At 43.0% G+C, this 19,589-nt stretch overlaps 1 protein-coding gene across 2 annotated transcripts in view; it reads right to left on the reverse strand.

Moving 5' to 3' along the window:
• Nucleotides 1–4,630: 4,630 nt before the first annotated feature.
• LOC125035333 (ephrin-B1-like) overlaps nucleotides 4,631–19,589 on the reverse strand; it is a 275,883-nt gene continuing 260,924 nt past the window's right edge. The window contains exons 2-6 of one of the 2 annotated variants that reach the window (XM_047627653.1): nucleotides 12,451–12,592; nucleotides 7,834–8,002; nucleotides 7,553–7,693; nucleotides 5,421–5,606; nucleotides 4,631–4,943 (exon numbers count right to left, since the gene is read on the reverse strand). In XM_047627653.1, the coding sequence (XP_047483609.1) occupies nucleotides 4,789–4,943; nucleotides 5,421–5,606; nucleotides 7,553–7,693; nucleotides 7,834–8,002; nucleotides 12,451–12,592 (793 nt within the window). In that variant the 3' untranslated portion in view covers nucleotides 4,631–4,788. The remainder of the gene's footprint in view (nucleotides 4,944–5,420; nucleotides 5,607–7,552; nucleotides 7,694–7,833; nucleotides 8,003–12,450; nucleotides 12,593–19,589) is intronic. The other variant, XM_047627654.1, reaches the window with a different exon arrangement.

The raw sequence follows: 19,589 nt of genomic DNA on the forward strand, positions 1-19,589 counted from the left end.
GTGTGTAGACAAATAAAATCACTGTGAATGAAAAACTATGACACTACCAATTTTATAAAGAACTTGATGTATTTGCAAAATATATTTAGGGGACAGATGAAGTAGTGAAATTCACCATCTACAGTACCCCACACCTTCTCTATAGCTGAGCTCATCTTTAACACAAAGTATTAAAACCGAACTCTTGCAGAAATTATCTATTCACATTTCCAAATACTAACAAACATACACAAATTACTTTTTTTTTTTTAGAAGAATGGTATATTCAAAGAAAAGAGTTGTACCTTAAAATGGCAGTGATACAAGAATATTCAATCCTTATTTAACTGTGAAAGTTGGAAGAATAAAATAGTTCAGAACTTAAAATTTAAAAGATGCTCCTGCTGTTAAGTTCACTCCTATCACTGTCCTCACATAACACGGCCATGTGTTTACAATGTTTTGTCAATGATTCAAAACTCCTACTTAGAGAAAACAAAAACAAAAACTGGGGTCATTACTGAATGTGGACATTGTCTACATTTAGCCTTACTGAAAGAAAAAGCACTATGTGAAAAATAGACTACATACAACCACTATTGCTGCTATGGCATAAGACAGCTATCAGTATGACAGACACTATATACAAATCTCTAACTTGGGCCACTGATATGGGTACATTCAAGATAAAACTTTGAGTGTACTGTACATTAATTGATAAGAGTTACTAGGTGGTGATACACTTGGTATGATGACGAATTCAAATATACCATAACGAAACTGTGAGTAACTAATATTTTTTTCCATTTAAGTTACAAATTATGCTGCCTAGTTTAGCAGACATTATTAGCTAGACCTAGACAAAGTTCCAGTAATGGCATGAACAGCAACATGGGAGTAGCATACTGTATAATGTATATAACACCAGTATTCACTTAAGAGTGACTGCCCAGTTGACAAAGCTATGGGCACTTCCTAGAATCCTATTGTCATGATGTCTCCTTCTTTAGAAATTCACAAATGGATACACTAATACAAGATGAGCTTTTTACCAAGTGACCATTTGCCCCAGTAGTGAAAGGTTCATGTCCTCATAGCAGAGTCATCTGTGCTTCTTGCATAAGATGAACACCACTGTGTACCTTATTTATGGATTGGCTATATGCTGGCAAAGAGAAATGATGTTCAACACAGATAGTAGTAAAACATATTTGTGTTATAGTATTGTAGGCTTGTGGTTGAGATGAATGCTGGGCTATTGTTGTTTACTGCTAGGCAAGTTCTAACAGCATCAGAGATTCTAGTGGTACTGCTTAAAAAATAATACATTACTGTCACTGCCTTTTTATTTTTTTATGAAATTCCAGTTAGCCTCCAAGTCCTAGAAAATAACCTTAAACACATTCCCTATAATTTATATAATTTTCTAACAATTTCAATTTACAAAAGGCACTTGGAACAACACCAAAATATTATTACATGGCAAGAGTATGGTTGAACCAAACATTAACCTTTGTGCTCTACCTCATGATCTGGAAAGCGTGAGGCAACATTTACTCATATTGCTGTGTAATATTATTAGCTATATCCTCACAATGCAGTCAAGTACTTCAAAACAACATTACTGGTTATAATGCCCCCATTCAAGAATTAATACACTTGTATCTTATTAAGACCTAAAGCAACATCCATTCTTTTTATTGCCTGGCATGTTCAAAACCTGTCCATCATTAATTATTGTCACTTGAATAAACTGTGGTCCAAATTAGAGGCATATTGCAGCAGCCTACAGAACAAGTGAATGTTTTCCCCTCCCTCACCCCAATAACCTTTGTTTCTTTCTTTAATTATTAAAAATATCCAACCCAGTACACAAGCCCACGTTTCAAAATGAATTAATTTAACGTATCTTCATGCAGGGTGAGGGGGCTCGACCTGAACTTTTGCCGCAGAATACTCGCCTTGGTTAAGTGTTCCACCTGAGATTTCCCATTTGCTTCCTTACCCCCGCATTCTCCTACCAGAAGTGAGTCGAGAAGTTTAATGGTGGGGAATCTTTAAGCCAGAGGAGATGCGTACACAAATGATTCTCTTAAAGAGTTCTAAGCAGACACTTTAAGATTGTCACAGTCTCTGAAACAGCACAAGTACCAGCATCTCCTGAGAGTACATGCATCCCATTTATAGCTCAATGTGTTTGACCCACTTGTCAGAAATTCATCTCCTCTGATAACATCATTCCGTCAATCACTATATACAAAGCACTGTTTACCTATTTACTTGACAAGAAGAAAAATAATGTTAAACATAAAGGACAAATATCCATGGCCAAAGGCTATCACATACAGTGGTAAATGATTTTTTATTTTTTTTTATATAGATGGTGGTGCAGTCAAGTTACCACAAGATTTCCGATAATCCAAATTCAATTTTCTCCATTTACTTTTGAGTAAATATTCTCATGCAATCCATTACAGCTACAAAATATTGTATAGCATAAAATCATTTATATAAGTTTGACTGCACCATCACATGCTTGTCGACAACAGTACCTGGTAATCGACAGCTTGCCATGCACACCAACCAAGCACACTTGACTCCTGTCATCCTAGATATGAGACCATTAAGGAGCCAAACATCCTCATCTAATCTTTCACGTTTTATAAGTCATACATTTTTTATTTTCAATGAGCTGCAACATTTGGCCTAGGAGAGTCGATGGCCAAGTTCACTTTAGAATGGCTGAAATAATTCTACTCCTTTTGCTGCCTCTGGATTCATGTAAGAACACATGCCTGTTAACTGCACTTCATAAATTATAAAATGGCTGAGCTAGAGTTGATAAAATTCCAACCAGTTACCTTTAGTTTCAAAATATTTTATTGTATAAAAAATCAAGCCAGAAACCTTACCCAGATAACAGCAGGTTAAAAGTCTTTCAGTGCATTCTTTAAGCTGTGAATACTATATTGTGGATATATACTACTTATAGAGAGGAAGATTGATGATAAGGTTTATGTGAATTCCTTGAGTTTCAGAAGCTTCACTTTTAAGGTTGGTTTTTAATACTAAATCTCATTTAGACAAAAAATCATCATAAAAAAAAAATAATAAAAAAAATTAAAAAAATAGATAAGCTGAAATTACTGTTATATCAATAAAAATAAAAATACTTATCCTGACAAACTAGGAAGATCATAATAAAAAATTCAATCTTAATAAATATTTGAAAGTTAACCAACCTGAACGGCCATTATTGCATGAGAATATAGTAAAAGCAAATATTTACACTGTAATGTCATATATAGTAAACAAGGATGGTACAAGTTTCAGTACTACTTATAAATGTCAAAAAATAAAATTCTAAAAAATATGGTAACAAATAGTCATCTGTTTTAAGGATTCAAAATACTTGTCATAAATTCACCTTAAACCATCCTAGTTACCAGAAAGAATGAATTTGAAAATCATATTGGCAACTAATGTCCATAAAAATTCACAAGAATGAACTCTAGCAATTCACAAAGAATTTGATGTGAACTATTCAGAGCCAAGACATTAAACTTGCAATAGATCATAATGACCTACATTGGCACAAACAAATTCCGAGTTTATTAAGAAAATTACCTAATAGGCATAACCAAAATACATACATTAAATAACGAACCTATATACAGAAATACTAAAGCATACATAAGGGTGATGATGAGAATGACAGGTAAAGCATGGGTGAAAAATAAAGGTACGTGAAGGCAATACATCGACTCCCCTTCGGTCCAGCAGAGACCCCTAGTAGGACTGCAGACATTTTTCTGTACAGGTTTTACTTGTGTACATCTAGCATCTTTTTATTGATTTATTTTTTCTTCAAGCCATCATTCACTCAATCTTCATATCCACATAACTATGAAAATGAAGATAAATAAAACATGAGGGAAACCCCTGCATGGAAGTACTGAGGCTGACAAACCACTGTGGGCAGCAACTCCCACATGACACACACATCACTCACTCAGGGTGAAAACAGCTGGACAGTAGAGAGTGTTCTTGACTTACATACACTTCCAAAATCTACATGTGATGATACTCAGAGATACACGAGACAACTGTCCAAAAAAGTATTTGCACCACATGTATATATAAATAAGGTAAATATACCCTATTGTGTGAATATGAACACCTTTGATAAGTCCACTGTGCAGTACATCCACTATCATTCAACATTGATGTGACTCAAATTAATCTTATGCTGCTCCAGCTAATGATTCCAAAATATCCATCTATATTATCCATCACAAAAATTGGTGCCAAGAGCTAGCTAGACCATCACTATAATGGCTCAGCCATCATATCCATTACTATATATATATGTATACATATATATGTATAAATATATACATATATGTATATATGTATGTATGTATGTATCCATGCATGCATGCATATATATATATATATATATATATATATATATATATATATATATATATATATATATATATATATACACACACACATATATTTATTTATGTGTATGAATATATACATATACATACACACATACTTATACATACATACACATACATTATATATATATATATATATATATATATATATATATATATATATATATATATATATATATATTGTGTTTTAATGTGTATTTTCTACACTTGAAACCCCATTTCTTTGTAATCCAGACAACAGTTGATAGATTTTTTTCTTTTCCACTAGCAAAATTTTCAACATTTCAATGTGTAAAATAACACTCTGGCATATTGATATTCATGTTGCCTGGCTGTACTGCTCTTAGGAATGTGTGGTGAGGAACCTGGACACTGCCAGGGGCAGCAAGAGACAGAATGCTGTCATGAAGGACAAGGTGGCAGACTGTGGAGATGCATTCAATGTTAGTTCCTCATTCTTCACCACCTCATTTTCCCTTCGGTCAGGCTGATGTGTATCTGCAAGAGATGAATGTGCATTAGGAAATTTCCCCAAATATTTCCTAAAATTTACTGGTTTTGAAATAATAACATAGGATGTAAAAACTTGTGGGCTAACTTTTACCCATCAAAATGAAGTGTCCCATACCTTAAAATCATAAATTTGTTCTGTCTGGATATTTTTTCTTTTCTTTCAACAAAACAAAAATACGTAAATCACCATTAACACAAAAAAATCAGCCTCATATAATGAAGGATAAGGATTTATATGCAAATTTTCTATCCATATTACCTTGAAAAAACAAAAATATGCAAGTTCTGCACACTTAAAAAAAGTAAATTTATTCCACAAATTATTATTTGGTAATGAGATGATTAATGCAATGATAATACAAGAAACAAAACCAAAGGCACAACCAAATCAGTCAAGTTGAGGCTGAGCAGTGATCCAGTGTCAGAGGTGGCAAAGACCCACCACTGGGGGACCATACTAACCTGTCTTCTTAGTGGTGGTCTTGATGGTATGGGGATCAGCACTCTTGTGAGAGGTGGTCTTTAGGGAAGTGGTGCTGAGGGAGGTGGTGGTAGTGGAAGTGGTGGTGGTCTTAGGGGTAGTAGTAGTGGTAGTAGACTTGGTGGTGGAGGTGGTAGTAGTGGTGGTGCCTCTAGGGGTGGACAGGCCTGCAACGAGATACACAAAATACACCACGGCTAAGCATCTAGCATCTAGAAGAGGTCTTTGTAGTGTTCTAAATTCTACATATAACCAAAATTCCCTTGGGTGTATACAGTCTTTATGAGACAAGAATATCTAACCTATTCTAGAAGTCTGCCTTTTCTTTTTTCTTCTTTTTATCAGGGAAGTGGCTAGGAATTTTGGTTTTCAATTATAGCAACACCTTTTTAATCATATACTAAGGATAATAGTAACCCCATGGACCAGTAAAAGGTTGAGGTTGCATCTCCTTCTAGCATACAACTTAGTATGATTCATTCATTCCCATTATAAAAAAGAAAAAACAGAAGAAAATTCCACAAATTCTGAGTGATAAAAAGAATATTGGACTAATCCAGGAAAAATCACATAGGAATAATCATCACCTTACAAAAAAGTAGCACTAGTTCTATGTAAGCTTGGTAGAAAGTATATCATAAAAAGAATATCATAAAATCATATACTGCAATTCATGAAAATATATGCTAATGTTTAATAGCTTACCTAGTACACCTACTACATTTTCAAACTTGTTAATTAGAAAACAAAATGTAAGCAGATGCATCAAAATTTACTAATATACTCAACAATGCTTGTTTACAGTACTAACACACAAAAAGCAGAAGTCTTAAATTTAAGAGCTTAACAAACCACAGGAGGAGGCTTTTCAACAAGCTGTGGGGAACTACAAACCACTGTAAGCAAGGCATACTGCAGAGGGCGGGTGGAACACGGACATACACACATACATATGTAAATACACTTAAACAACAATAGCTTCAAGATGCATTGGATACAGCTTGTGCAATGCATGGCATGGGAGGAGTGTTCAGTGCAAACTGGCTTTGGCAAGGACGTGAGGCACTGCATCATAAAACTTGGGAACAACACTGGGCAGGATCACATAAAGAGGGGAGGGTGGAATGCTAGAAGGATGGATAAGGTGGGAGGTTTTCTGGTAAATCCTAGTTCACGGATTTGTGGAGGATGAATAACAATATTACTAATGATTGGGAAGGAAAAACTTGTGAGAACAAATATTTCATACAAAATACAAATTACTTGTGATAAACCAGGTTTTGACTGAACGGCTATCAACACTAAATTGTATAAAATATGTACGAATGAGAATACTCAAGTAAGTAATGATACTGTGATAAAATTCCATACATTTTAGAGGGTGAATTGGGGGGAATGAAAGAGGGATCTAGCTGGTAATGAGGGATTGGAAAAGAAGGTAGATGAAAAATAAAAAAGGAAAAAAACATCATTAACATTGCCATATTATTAACAATATACATATGTCGGACAAGACAATCCCTAATAACTCATGGAAGCAAATATAACTGCATTTACAACTGCCGTTTCAGTTCTAACGCTCCTAATCCAAGTCACCAAAGTAATGAGTTTACCAAGCATATCTATGCAAGTGGCTAAAAAAAGACAAAACACGGATATTACAGCCATCACAACCAAACAATGATACTCTATGCTTAACTAATCATGCAAAAATTGTTTTAATTCTCAATACTAGTTTAGGATATCTTAACATCCGTCCCATGATCTACAGTAATGCCTGCTACAGTGCGCAAAAGTATTCTTCTATTCAAAATCTGCAGGAATGAACAAGCCTCCTTATTAAGCTCCCGTATTAAGCATAATGAACAGTGACTGATTGTGTCTCGGAGAACTCATCCCGATCACAAACCACATGGACCAATTCGATACCCACAACCCCAAAGAAATCCTCTCGGTAGCTAATGAATCACCCTACTCGACGTTTCAACGGAGATGACGCAAACCTCAACAGGTACTACTACCAACCGCTGAATATACTGTACACTACAGAGCTGTGAACTTCCATTGGCACTAACTAACAGAGGGCACATGATGAAGGGGCGCCACGACCTACCGTTGTTGGGGATGTGGTTGTTCGCCTGGTCCTGGGCCGGCTGGGACTCCGGGTCGCAGCACACCTTGAATACCACCTTCATGTGGTGCGACGAGCAGCGGCCTCCGATTCGGCGGTGCAGGTCATCCTTGCCCGACGTCGCTGTTGGGGGAAGTCTTCGGGTAAGTATTGGGGGGCATTTTTCGTGTATATATATAATCAATTTAATTATCTCCAAATTAATCCGGTACTTGATTAGATTAGAAATAAATGATGCATAAGAACACTAGGGAAACACTCACAAATGAAGTAGTAGTCCTGGCCTGGGTGGAACTCCAGGCCTCCAGGCTGAGGCGTGAAGGATCGGAAGGTAATGGTGAAGTACATGAGTTTGTACGGCTTATCACACACAGCTATGACCCGCGGCGACGGGTTGGTGATGCGACAAGTGTCATACTCCTCCTTGCTCACCTGCGGGAACAAAAATTCCGTTATTACATGTCAGTCATTATCATACCACTAATCAACCGCCGGTATACTACTCTACTATACCTTAGCATTTTGATACATAAATGTCTTTATCAATTTTTGTTACTTGGTAATAACACAAGTATTCGCAATCTAACTGCACTTAGACAAAACCGCAAACTCTGGAGTCATAATGGCCTATCTTTACATAATGCTCCAAACGGCACTGAAACGCCAGTGCTAGATGACGTTTGATTTTCCTGGCCACATCTCAATCAAAACAAACTTTTCCCCTCGGCTTTCACTCACTCCATCGAACACTAAAGCGAATGGGAAGCGAGATTCTTCCCTAGCTTAATTGTGATTGGCCGTGCGACGGGTTAGTGGGTGGGGCGGCAGCAGGCTCAAACACGGGGTCTCTTTCCTGGGGTTAACGAGAGGTTCCTGAGATGAGGTTATCTGAAGGAAACCCATAATGGGGTCGGGCCATCAAAGCACTTAGCCGTGCTGCGAGCGGAAGCACGTTTTATCATTAAATACATCGACGACGGAGAGATCAGTCCCGGCTCGGTCTCGACTCGTAATGGGCATCAACTTATTGGAAGGAATATTTCTGAGCTGGCAGTCAACTTCCCTAAAAGGCTCGGTGGGTCTTCTATCTTAGCGGTAAATGAATAGCATACGATTTATGGATTTCTTTTTAATTCAATCAGATTATCATATCCTCCCGTTTTCGGTTGGCCTTCGCTGCGTCAGACCCCGGCTATTTTTTATCATTAGGCTTTTGCTTCTTCCCTTGACAATTGTAAGGCTAACATTCAACATTCTTCACAGTTAGCAACTATAATAATCATAACATGCAGCGCTTTTTCACAGCAGCAAGGGGGACTGGGATAACATCAAGAACAACAAGCAGAATTCCCGACTGGGCGCCGTTGTTGCAAATGGTGTTTTCTTTACCCCCCTCCCCATGCCCCCGCCCGTCCGCTCCCGGAGGTAAGGCCCGCATCACGACCGACACGGGCAACAGCAACCGCAGATCGGGCTGAATGCCGGAGTCGCCTCCCATCGCCTGTAAACAGCTTTCACCGGCACGAAGTTTGTGAGCCGCCACGTAGGGGAGACAGGGTATGGGAAGGAGGGGGCAGGGGAGGCAGTGGGAAGAGGGAGGGGGGGTTCTCTTAAACCCCCTTCCCCTCCCCCCTCTCCGTCAATGCCCGCGATGTTCCACATCAACTGCATCTCGATACATCTCCATTCCGCCGTACTAAACACGACACTTCTAAAACCTCCTTTTTGAAAATCTATTTTCCCTTGACTTCAAGCAACGTTCTCTCCTCTCAGGTATTATTTTTTTCTCTTTCTGTTTCGCTGTTCTATACATCTTCGTGCGGAGATAAGGAGCGAGACTCGCCTTCGGAGCCAGCACGACGGCGGTGGTCCCGACGGTGATCGGTGGCAGCGTGCTTGTGGGTCTCGGCGCTTTCTGGAGACGGCCGCCGACGACGTCCTTTGTCCCGCGATTGTGCAAGTGTCTGGGCGTGGTGCCTTGACACTGCGGCCGCCTGCGCTTGCTTTATCTCGCGCTCTTGTTCTGCCATGTTCGGGAAGAGTTTATGTGGATTGCGACTTTTTTTTTAGATAAAATTTGAAACTATCATAGACAAATCGTTTACTTTCTTTCTCGTGATGAATTGCATTTCAGCACTATCGGATATATGATATTCAACGATAGAATAATAATAATAAGCATCACACGGCTTCATTGTGCGCACATTTCCCAAAATCAACCTATAACATGACAATCGGCGACACTAATGCCTCAGTTCTACCAAATATGAAAGAAGTACTCGTATTTTTTCCCCCCTGGTGCCATTACGCCATACCTCGACCTGGAATAAACAAAAGATGACCTCAGCAGCTTTGGAGTGCAGGCCCAAGCGGTCGTGTCGGCGGCGCTCCGCTCGCATGCACCTACCCGGTCTCGCCCCCTCCCCCTTCCCTTTTCCCTGGCCCCTTCCCCTGCCCCGGGCCGCTGGCAGAGGTGATGCTGCGTTCACTTTCTCTTTCTCTCTCACGCCCTTCCGCCACACCCAAACCTTTCTCTTTGCTCTTCACTTAAACAGTTTTCTAGAGCTCTACAGGCCCACGGTTTGAAGTATATCTATACGCACATGTGTGTATGTATACACGCGTGCGTTCGTGTTTGTGTTATTGTTTGGATTTGCGCTCATATTTGTGAATGTGAGTGTGTGTGAATGTGAGTGTGTGTGAATGTGTGTGTGTGAATGTGTGTGTGTGAATGTGAGTGTGTGTAAATGTGAGTGTGTGTGAATGTGAGTATGTGTGAATGTGAGTATGTGTGAATGTGAGTATGTGTGAATGTGAATGTGAATGTGAGTGAGTGAGTGAGTGTGAGTGTGTGTGTGTGTGTGTGTGTGTGTGTGTGTGTGTGTGTGTGTGTGTGTGTGTGTGTGTGTGTGTGTGTGTGTGTGTGTGTGTGTGAGTGTGTGTGAGTGTGAGTGTGAGTGTGAGTGTGAGTGTGAGAGTGAGTGTGAGAGTGAGTGTGAGTGTGAGTGTGAGTGTGAGTGTGAGTGTGTGAGTGTGAGAGTGTGAGTGTGTGAGTGTGTGAGTGTGTGAGTGTGAGTGTGTGTGTGTGAGTATGAGTGAGTGTGTGTTCGCTGGCATTTCCCTATATACTAAACTCCCATTCCGGTTTACTATTGTCTTCCACATACGTTTCCACAACCCCCCAAAATATTCGCCTTTTTCGCTATGAATGACTCAGAACTTGGCATAGTTAAAACTTTAAGAGCAAATCTACGTTTCCATAAATCCCAACGTTTCCACAAATTGTCCGCGCCGCTGTAAAATGCCAAAAAGATCGCAGTTAATTTGATATGCTCGGCGAAACAATGAAACGCGAGGCTCCCATGCAAACGCTGGCCGCACTTGTAAAAGCTTTTGCGTAATCGACATTTTAAATTTCTGAACCCTTCATCTGACGAAAGCCTTGCGCCACGGTGTTGGGCCTCGGAATCAACTTGTCTTTCGAGGCCGAACGTTCAGAAGATGAAAAGAAAAGAAATATTCACAACACAGTCTTCCTACTTCATTTCATTCATCGTTTCCCATTTTGTATAATTATTATCCATTACTGCCTTTTCTCGCCTTGTTTATTCACCCGTTCGTGCGCGCGGAAAATGCATTCCGACAACGCAAACGGACCATTCATCAGCATACACTTGAATGTGATTAAAGGCGGTGGTTTCCTTTGTTCGCGCGTTTAGAAAGCACGGCTGAGTAGATCTGCTCGTCCGTATAAGGAGGAGCTGGGACGGCAGCGTCTTACCGAAGCAAGCAAGGCTCAGGCAGTACGATCGCCGCTTTTGCAAGCACACGAGAGTACGAATCCCGCGAAGTTTGAATCAACTGACGCAGCATTTCGCTTCGGGGGAAAAAAATAGCGTCAGTCAGGCCACGGCTACACCACGGACGTGTTGTCTAAGCACTTTTATCTGCCAGTGAACGGGAAAATTTGCATAATCTGCACCAACACCATCCTTCTCGCTCGGATGTTGCAATATCGATGGAACATCTGCAGATCTGGACCACTTTCCACCCCCTTGGCCCGTGAGGTCGCGCTCTCTTGTGTGCGAATGGCAGGGGGGGAGGTGAAAGAAGAGGGGGGAGAGGCCTTGAGTGCAGGCGTGCGTGCGTGAGCGCTTCATCTCAGCGCTGATGCTGTTATCGTGAATGTCACGTACATTAATGGGCTCGTGAAACTTCAACCGAGAGACGTAAAAAAAATCCAGCGTGTATTTATAGCACTCGGTATGCCATGAAAGCCACTGCCCGAGCCACTTTTCACATTATTTCATCAAGCCAAAGGAACGGCTTTAGCGAGGAAAGCTCCCTTAAATGTCACATATTATTAAGACAGCGTGAAAGGAAAAGTGCGCGCCACGAGGCCGAGGGAGCGGGAGAGGCGGCGGGAGAGGCAGGTCTTGGCGCCCGAGATCCGAGTGTGACTTTCGGATTACATTTGATTTTTCCGGTCGCCATCACTCGACCATGTTAATGCCATGTTTACTCGCGTATTAATTGTCTGATGAAGGGCGATTTGGAGGTGCTATCGGGAAGAGTGAGGGAAGGGAAGTTCCAAATGAGCGAGGGAAAAAGAATGGACACATGGGACGCGGGCTGACTGGGTCGAATAAAGCTGCAATTCTCTCTCTTTTTTTTTGGTATCGGAAGTCTGGAGCCTTGCAATGGAGTAGTTTAAAAACCTTGTATTTCGGACAAATATTATCCAGAAACACATGTGGCAAAAATACAAAAAAACAAACAAATACACAAACATAGTCTCTCTGACTGTCTTACTTTAAGTATCTTACTGTGTCTCCCTCTCCCCGCCAAGTATAAATCAAACACCCCATTGAACAACTTACATTGTAGATGATGTACTTCTCGGCCTCCTCGTCCGAGGTGTCTTTGTTGTATACAGGACATATAATGTTGACCTGGTCGTACTCGAAGGGTACGTTGCCCTTGTTCACGTCTATGATGTGATCTGTGTTGTCTATCCGGAATCTGGAAGAAAAATAACAAGATTAGTCATACATTACATAATAAGTGTAAATTACAGTGGCTAAATTATCCAAAATAACATGCTGTGCATCCTAAATCTAACAGCAAATATCAATTCTAGCACCTCGTTTTAAGTTCACGCTCTACACACGCAACATCAATTGCAGAGCAACCTTAATATTCAAGCCACCCTGTTTTTTCCGCCTGTAACATTACATTCCTTAAAAAAAAATATTTTTCTTTCTTTCTTTTTCCTCCTCTTCTCGGAATTGCATGACTTTCTCGACTCGGAACTTGGCTCAAACGACTTCCCCGCCTCTAAATGTTTGAGGAACACCCAGGCGTAATCTATCGTCGTTGTACAAGTCTTCTGTCCCGAGGACATTCCTATAACGACACACATGAATATAACATAAATACCACAAACTTTCAGAAGGTCAGACTCAGCTATTCTTCAGACGTCTGTCAAATGGTGATTAAAAGAACATGGCTCCCTCCGCCTAAATATTCTCTTTTGATAAAGGTCATTGCAACTGATGGTGTGGATGACCGACTGAATTACCCACACTCGCCTAACTAAGGGAACACCTTGTGGTGCTTTACAAGATTTCAAGGCAGCGGTTGTGATATGTGGTATATGTGGTATGTGTGTGTGTGTGTGTGTGTGTTGCGTGCGTGCGAGTGTGTGTCTCCATGTGTGTGTAAATAAATAAATAAATAAATAAATAAATAAATAAATAATTATATATATATATATATATATATATATATATATATATATATATATATATATAACAGATATAACGACACACATAAATAAGTTTCGTTGACTAATGAAACGTATATACTGGACTGGTGACAAGATAGCACTACAATCGGCAACACGTGAGCAATAAGTGAATCAGTGGAGGAATTCAGGAACAGAGGGATCAGGTGGCATCAGCTTCGAAGGATGATGCATTGCTTTCAGTCGTCAACTAATGCCCAGCTATATACCAATTGGCATTTCCTAAAATAGAACGTTGTGGAAAAATGGGTCTGTTAAGTGTAGGGAAATGGGTCAAGTGGAGAGGGACACGAGGTGGGGGTGGGGGAGAAGAAAGAGAGGGTGAGAGGGAGGGAGGGAGGAGGCAGGGAAGGGAGGGGAGGGGGCAATAGTAGGATATGCCATTAGTCGACATCTGTGGGAACGAGCCCGCCGGAGCCGACCGAGCCAGGGCAGCGGGGTCCTCAGGAAAAGGGTAAATGCGGCCTAGATCCTCCCGCGGGATATCCAGGATTATACCGCAGGGAGAAGGGATACAAAGGACGCATTAACCCGGTGCCCAACCCACAAAATACAAACTTTCCGAAGCGGGTCGTTGAGGCAGCACTTGAACTCTCCCGCCGACACACCTCGCCGTAATCCCTCGAAAGGGGAGAGATAACGTAGGCCTAGATGCAACCGATAACATCTACCCTCAAGAACTCTGTAGGCGTTGCCAAATCTCCGACACGATGCACGACTGTTTATAAGCGACACTAAAACAAACAAACGCATACATTTCCACACTCAAAAGGGCAGAAAGGATAAAGCTCCTTCGCACAAGTTTATCCCCACGTTTCATAACAGCGACCACCCAAATCACGCTAGTAATCCTTAGCGTGCAAGGAATTTTACGAGCCTCGAGTCCCGCCCGGTTGGAGATGTAAACAATAATATTAAGAATGTCACGATGCTCTCCATGGGGCTGCGGCCGGGCCCTCGGGGGAGCACAGGAGCTCCTCGTGCTTTCACTCGGGATATTATCACTGCAGGTACTTGGACTCGTGAGGAATACCAACACTGCTTTAAAAGTGTCATAAACTTGTCATGACCACGGCGCAAAGTTGTCTAATTAACATGAGTGGCATACTTTTAGGAGGATGGCCTTTTTTATAAATATATCTGAGGGCCAGACTGGTTGCAAAAAACACCGACGACGCGCCTTCGAAACGCACACGCCAACCGTCCCCGAAGCAACGCCGACGCACGACCCAAAAGCGTCTCCTCCCGTTTTCTGTTCGTCGAACTCGGATAACCCAGTCGTCCGCTCGCACAAAGCCCGAACATGACACAATCCTTCCCTAAACTCCGCAGCGACTACCATCACCCATGTCCTAACTCGACTAAACCACGCATAAACCTCTCGCTGACCGACTCAACCCTCGCATAAAACACTCCGTGCTATAAACCCGTTGGTCGGTCCGGGTCGGGTTCGGGTTGGCTGCCTCGCAGAGGGGGAGCTCCGATGCCTCCATAAACATCGGCAGGGGGTCAGCAGGGACGGTGTCAGGGGGAGGGGGCGACGCAGCGGACCCTGAGAGGACGAAGAAAGCGCGGCAGGGCGGAAGGGACACCGAGTCCGGAGGCAGACACTTACGACTGGTGACGTCACGCTAATTTACTCCTGGCGAACCAAATACGTATCAATGGCAACTCCGCCAATGAAAGGGAACAAGGGGAAGGTAAGTAATTAAACCGAGGGAGCGTATGAAAATGAGAAAAAAAAAATGGGATTAAAAATACGTAAAACTAATGGAAATCGAACATGTCATAAGGACTGATTCAGCAAACTGGGCAGGACGCTACGGCAGGGGTCACTTAGAAACGCGTCATACTCTTGAGATCGCGACATTAAAAATGGTAATTAGGGAGTGCTTCACAGTGCTTCTGACCAAGTGCAATATCATTTACTAGTATTTGTATGTCTGATGCACTTCACGGCACAACGGTGAGGTCGAACAGTGCCACGCAGCGCCCTTGGGTCAGCGGGCGACGGCGGCTGACGGGGACAGCGTGGGGACGGCGCATGTCCTGCACGGCTGCCCGACGCACGCCCTTGCCAGCGCCGCCGCTTAATCAAAACCTTGCTGCTTCACCGCACGCTCGCCGTCGTCATTACCTTAATCTAAATTGGATCAAAGTCCTTGGGTTCTCATTATGGCCGCCCATTAAACCCCCGCGTTCATCTTGATAACAACGGCACAAACATTTGTCTAAACGCTCAATGAAACGTAATTAATTTAAGATGCAACAGCATACGGTTTAGACGGCGTCCCATACCCACGGCACGGTGCAAAGTCTATACCTCAGCAGCAATGGTTTCAGTTGATACAGCAACAATCGCTAGGGCTGGTAGGATTTTGGAAATAAGAATAAATCCTGCCTACACGAACCTTGCTTCATATTGACCCACCCCTCCCTCATCTTACTGAAAGACCGCGTGCGGAACCTTCTTCATCTTCACAAGGATAAGATAAGGTACGGATCCCCACAAATTTTTCCATACAAATGTCCGATGCAAATGCCTGATAATAACTAAACTCGCAATGCATTTGGCAATGATATCATAATACAATACACGGTGCTTCACCAACCTAGGGATCCGTCAAACCCCGGCCAGCCCAGCCTTCCTATTTCCCGCAGCCACACAATGCGCCCGACTGTCCAAACACGCCCAAATCCTCTCAAGGGCCACTTCTGAATCCCCGATCTTTACTTTGGCGATGCCCGACCTCACACTTGAGGCATTATGCCCTTTGGATAGGAATTACTGTTCGCGCACACTGATAATGCGTGGAGGGAGAATCCCTTCTGACGCATGCAAAGCGGGGTGAATGCGCCCGGTAAGGCTGGCGGCCCTCGCATCGCGCGGAATGATAAAACCTTCGCTCAGGAAGAACAAGGGTAAACATATAAGTCAAATCATATGTAAACAGCCTGCAGTTAATGCATTCAAACCACGTCGGGCTGACCACCGGCGCAAAGATAAAGAACACGACGAAATCAATCAAACAAAAAGCCAACGGGCGAAGACACGAACGCCACCCGTGGGTCACTCTCGCAACAAGCAAACAGACATCCCTTGACGGCAGCACCAACAAGGAGCGCGAACTTCCTGGCACCCGACATAAGACGCAGGTGACGGGCGTCCATTGCGGCGGAAAACAAGGGCTCCAAGATAAGCAATCACCCCCACAACACCAACACTCAAGCCACAACAACCACCGCCTCTCCGCCAATAAAATAACAACACGCCACTCGTCGTTGTTGAGTGGGCTATAGGGTATCGAGTGACTGCCTCAACCAACACTTCCTTATCAGAATTGTCTTTCATGGCTCTCGTGTTCACTGCTTGCGTCTTCCCCAACACGGACGCATGCTAACAAGTCACATGTTGTTACACTCCAACACTGAGTCACACTGGTCTCACTGTGATCAATGTTGTTGGTAAGCATTAAACTGAAGCTTTGGATCCTGCAGGCGGCCAAGCTGACACGGGAGAAGCCACGTATGTAGAATCAATCCATTTAGGGGTCGCGGAGTAACCCAGAGCCCTATTTCAGGCGTCGCTTCCCTAAACATTTCTTAAAGGGCAGCGTCATTAATAATATTGCCGAGACTAAACCGTTTTTGTATAGAGGAAAAAGAACTGAATAAACAGTGGGCATATTGACATTACCTAGGGGAGAGAGAAGGGAGAAACGGGGATAAATAGGAGAGATAATAGTAAAATGTGTCAGGAGGGTGACGGTGGGGGAGAGTGGGGGAGAGTGGGAGATATGGGAGGGAGGGAGGGAGGGAGGGAGGGAGGGAGGGAGGGAGGGAGAGAGAGAGAGAGAGAGAGAGAGAGAGAGAGAGAGAGAGAGAGAGAGAGAGAGAGAGAGAGAGAGAGAGAGAGAGAGAGAGAGAGAGAAAATATCATCGCAAATCAAGCTGTAGGCTAGGCGGCAATTCATCATGGGATTTCCCAAAGACGTTTCCTTTCACTTTCAAAACATTATCGAATCCCCATCCCAGAGACAAATTAAAATCAGCTATTCAACCGAGACTTAAGACCCTGATCCTCTACAAATCTTTCCCCCGCCCTCCCAATCCCCTTCCTGCCCTCATGCCACGGGGGCGTAATACCTACGAAGGCGTTAAAGGTAGGTCACATTTTCTTTTCTTTTTTTTTAATTAAGAGCATCTCGTGGTCTCATGTCACATCACGTGGCTTCATCCGCCTAATTGATTTAAGCACGCCCCCTATTACCTTCATCTAACCCCCGCGACGCCTTCCCCTCGTCCACCCCCTCCCCCACTCCGCGACGCCCTTCCCCTTTTCTTATTCTTTCCTCTCACGACCCTTAGCCTCCCTGCCCTTACAACCCCTTCGCACGCACGCTCACACTCACACTCACACTCACGGGTTCCTGAGTGTGAGCAAATCTAATAAACACAACGGGTCTTTCCGCATCATCTCCCGCCCTTCCCTCCCCCGCCCCTGCCCTTCCACATTTCACCATCTCCCTCATCACCACCTCCCATCACCATCCTCCACACCAGCAACCATCACTCAAATGCAGCTAATGTGTGTTTGGACAAATAATCCCTTAGCACTTGCGCTTATCACGACGGCACCTTCGGGACGCGGGAAAAGAGGCCCTGCGAACGGGCTGCGTAAAGGCTAGTTTCCCGTGCGCGCCGGAGCGAAAGGCAAGGGAAATATTTTGGCGGCAACTTACACCCTGAAGACGGATTGCATGGTTGCCAAATGTTAGATCTCGTCCTAATACTCCTCAGAGATTTATTCAGATGTCTTACCTCAGAGGTTGCAATAAATTCGCCTGGCAACACTGGCACCAAATACAAATCAAACATAAAATAAATGTTCTCCAGACTCTTCCCCTGTCTTCGAGCGAGCACTGCATCAGGTACCTCGCGAGAGCGGCACCGCGATTACCTTATCATCATTTACGAATGATACTCATCTTACACTAATAAAAAAGGAGCTTAGCCAATAGGATTATGCCAAGTGGCAGTGCCCGAGTGACAACTGAATATGGAATAGTGGCATAAGTCGAGGTCAAACATTTACACACGAAAATTTTACAAAAACCCACGCGATAAAAAATACCTCACCTGCAGTGATAAATTATTTTTGCTATCAATATCTTTATGCAAATTGTGTTAACTACCAGTAATAAGACACATACTTTGCGTTTTATAATGCTATGGCAAGGTCATCTTTCAAGGCATGCAAGCGCCAGGGTCACGGCGACGACGTGACGAGGACGCCCGCAGTGTATTTAACCCGTGTATACAACCCGTGCACAATACCTTGTCCAGACGCGAAGAGCACAGTGCAGCGCCGCCCAGGGCCTGGCCACCCGGAGCACGCGAATATCGCCGGCGCCGAGGGAGGACGGCGAGGGCGCGGCTCATATCGTTAAAATGACTTGTCAAAATATGAATATTCAGCAGCCGCCCCCGTTGCCTGGCCTCTGCAACCGCTGCCTCTGCCTTCGTGGCCCTACACTATTCTCCTCAAAAATGGCAATAAAATGAACTTCATATACTATTTCTTTTTTAAGGCCGTCTAATCCTCTCCTCCTCGTTTTCTTCCAATCTGTAAAAGGATCTCCTTCCTCCAATATTTCGCCGTCACCTTCCCCTTCTCCCGTCTCCGCCTCATATGCACCGGCCTTTTCGCTCCTGTAATCTCGCCCCTCTCCTTCCTCCTCCTTTCTCCCTCTCGCTCAGCCCCTCTCTTTCCATCTTTGCTATGTCGTTTATCTTCTTCATTTACATTTCTTCCCTGCCATTGTCTCGTCCTCTCTCTCTCCTCTCGCCAATCGCTTTCCGTGCTTGTAAACATGGCTGCCAACCCAACAGATCGGTGAATCACCGCATGCCAACACGACAGAAAAAAAATGGTCTCCATCACATCATTAGGCAAATTAATAAATCAAACACGACGACAAGGAGTTATTTAGAAGAAAAATAAAAATAAAATTCCCCGGCGAGCGTCCGCGCTGTACAAACAGGATCCCGACAACCCAGCTTGCATAATCTTCAACCCATCCATCAATCCACACAAGAAGAAACAAATAACATCCGCTCGTCTGTGAGTGGAACGCGCAAGAAACGAGAATCAAATTCAACTCCTAATCCATTTGATCAATCGCCATGAATAATTGGTTTGATATTAAATTC

The sequence above is a fragment of the Penaeus chinensis genome, chromosome 19 (genome assembly GCF_019202785.1).
Source record: "Penaeus chinensis breed Huanghai No. 1 chromosome 19, ASM1920278v2, whole genome shotgun sequence".
NCBI lineage: Eukaryota > Metazoa > Arthropoda > Malacostraca > Decapoda > Penaeidae > Penaeus > Penaeus chinensis.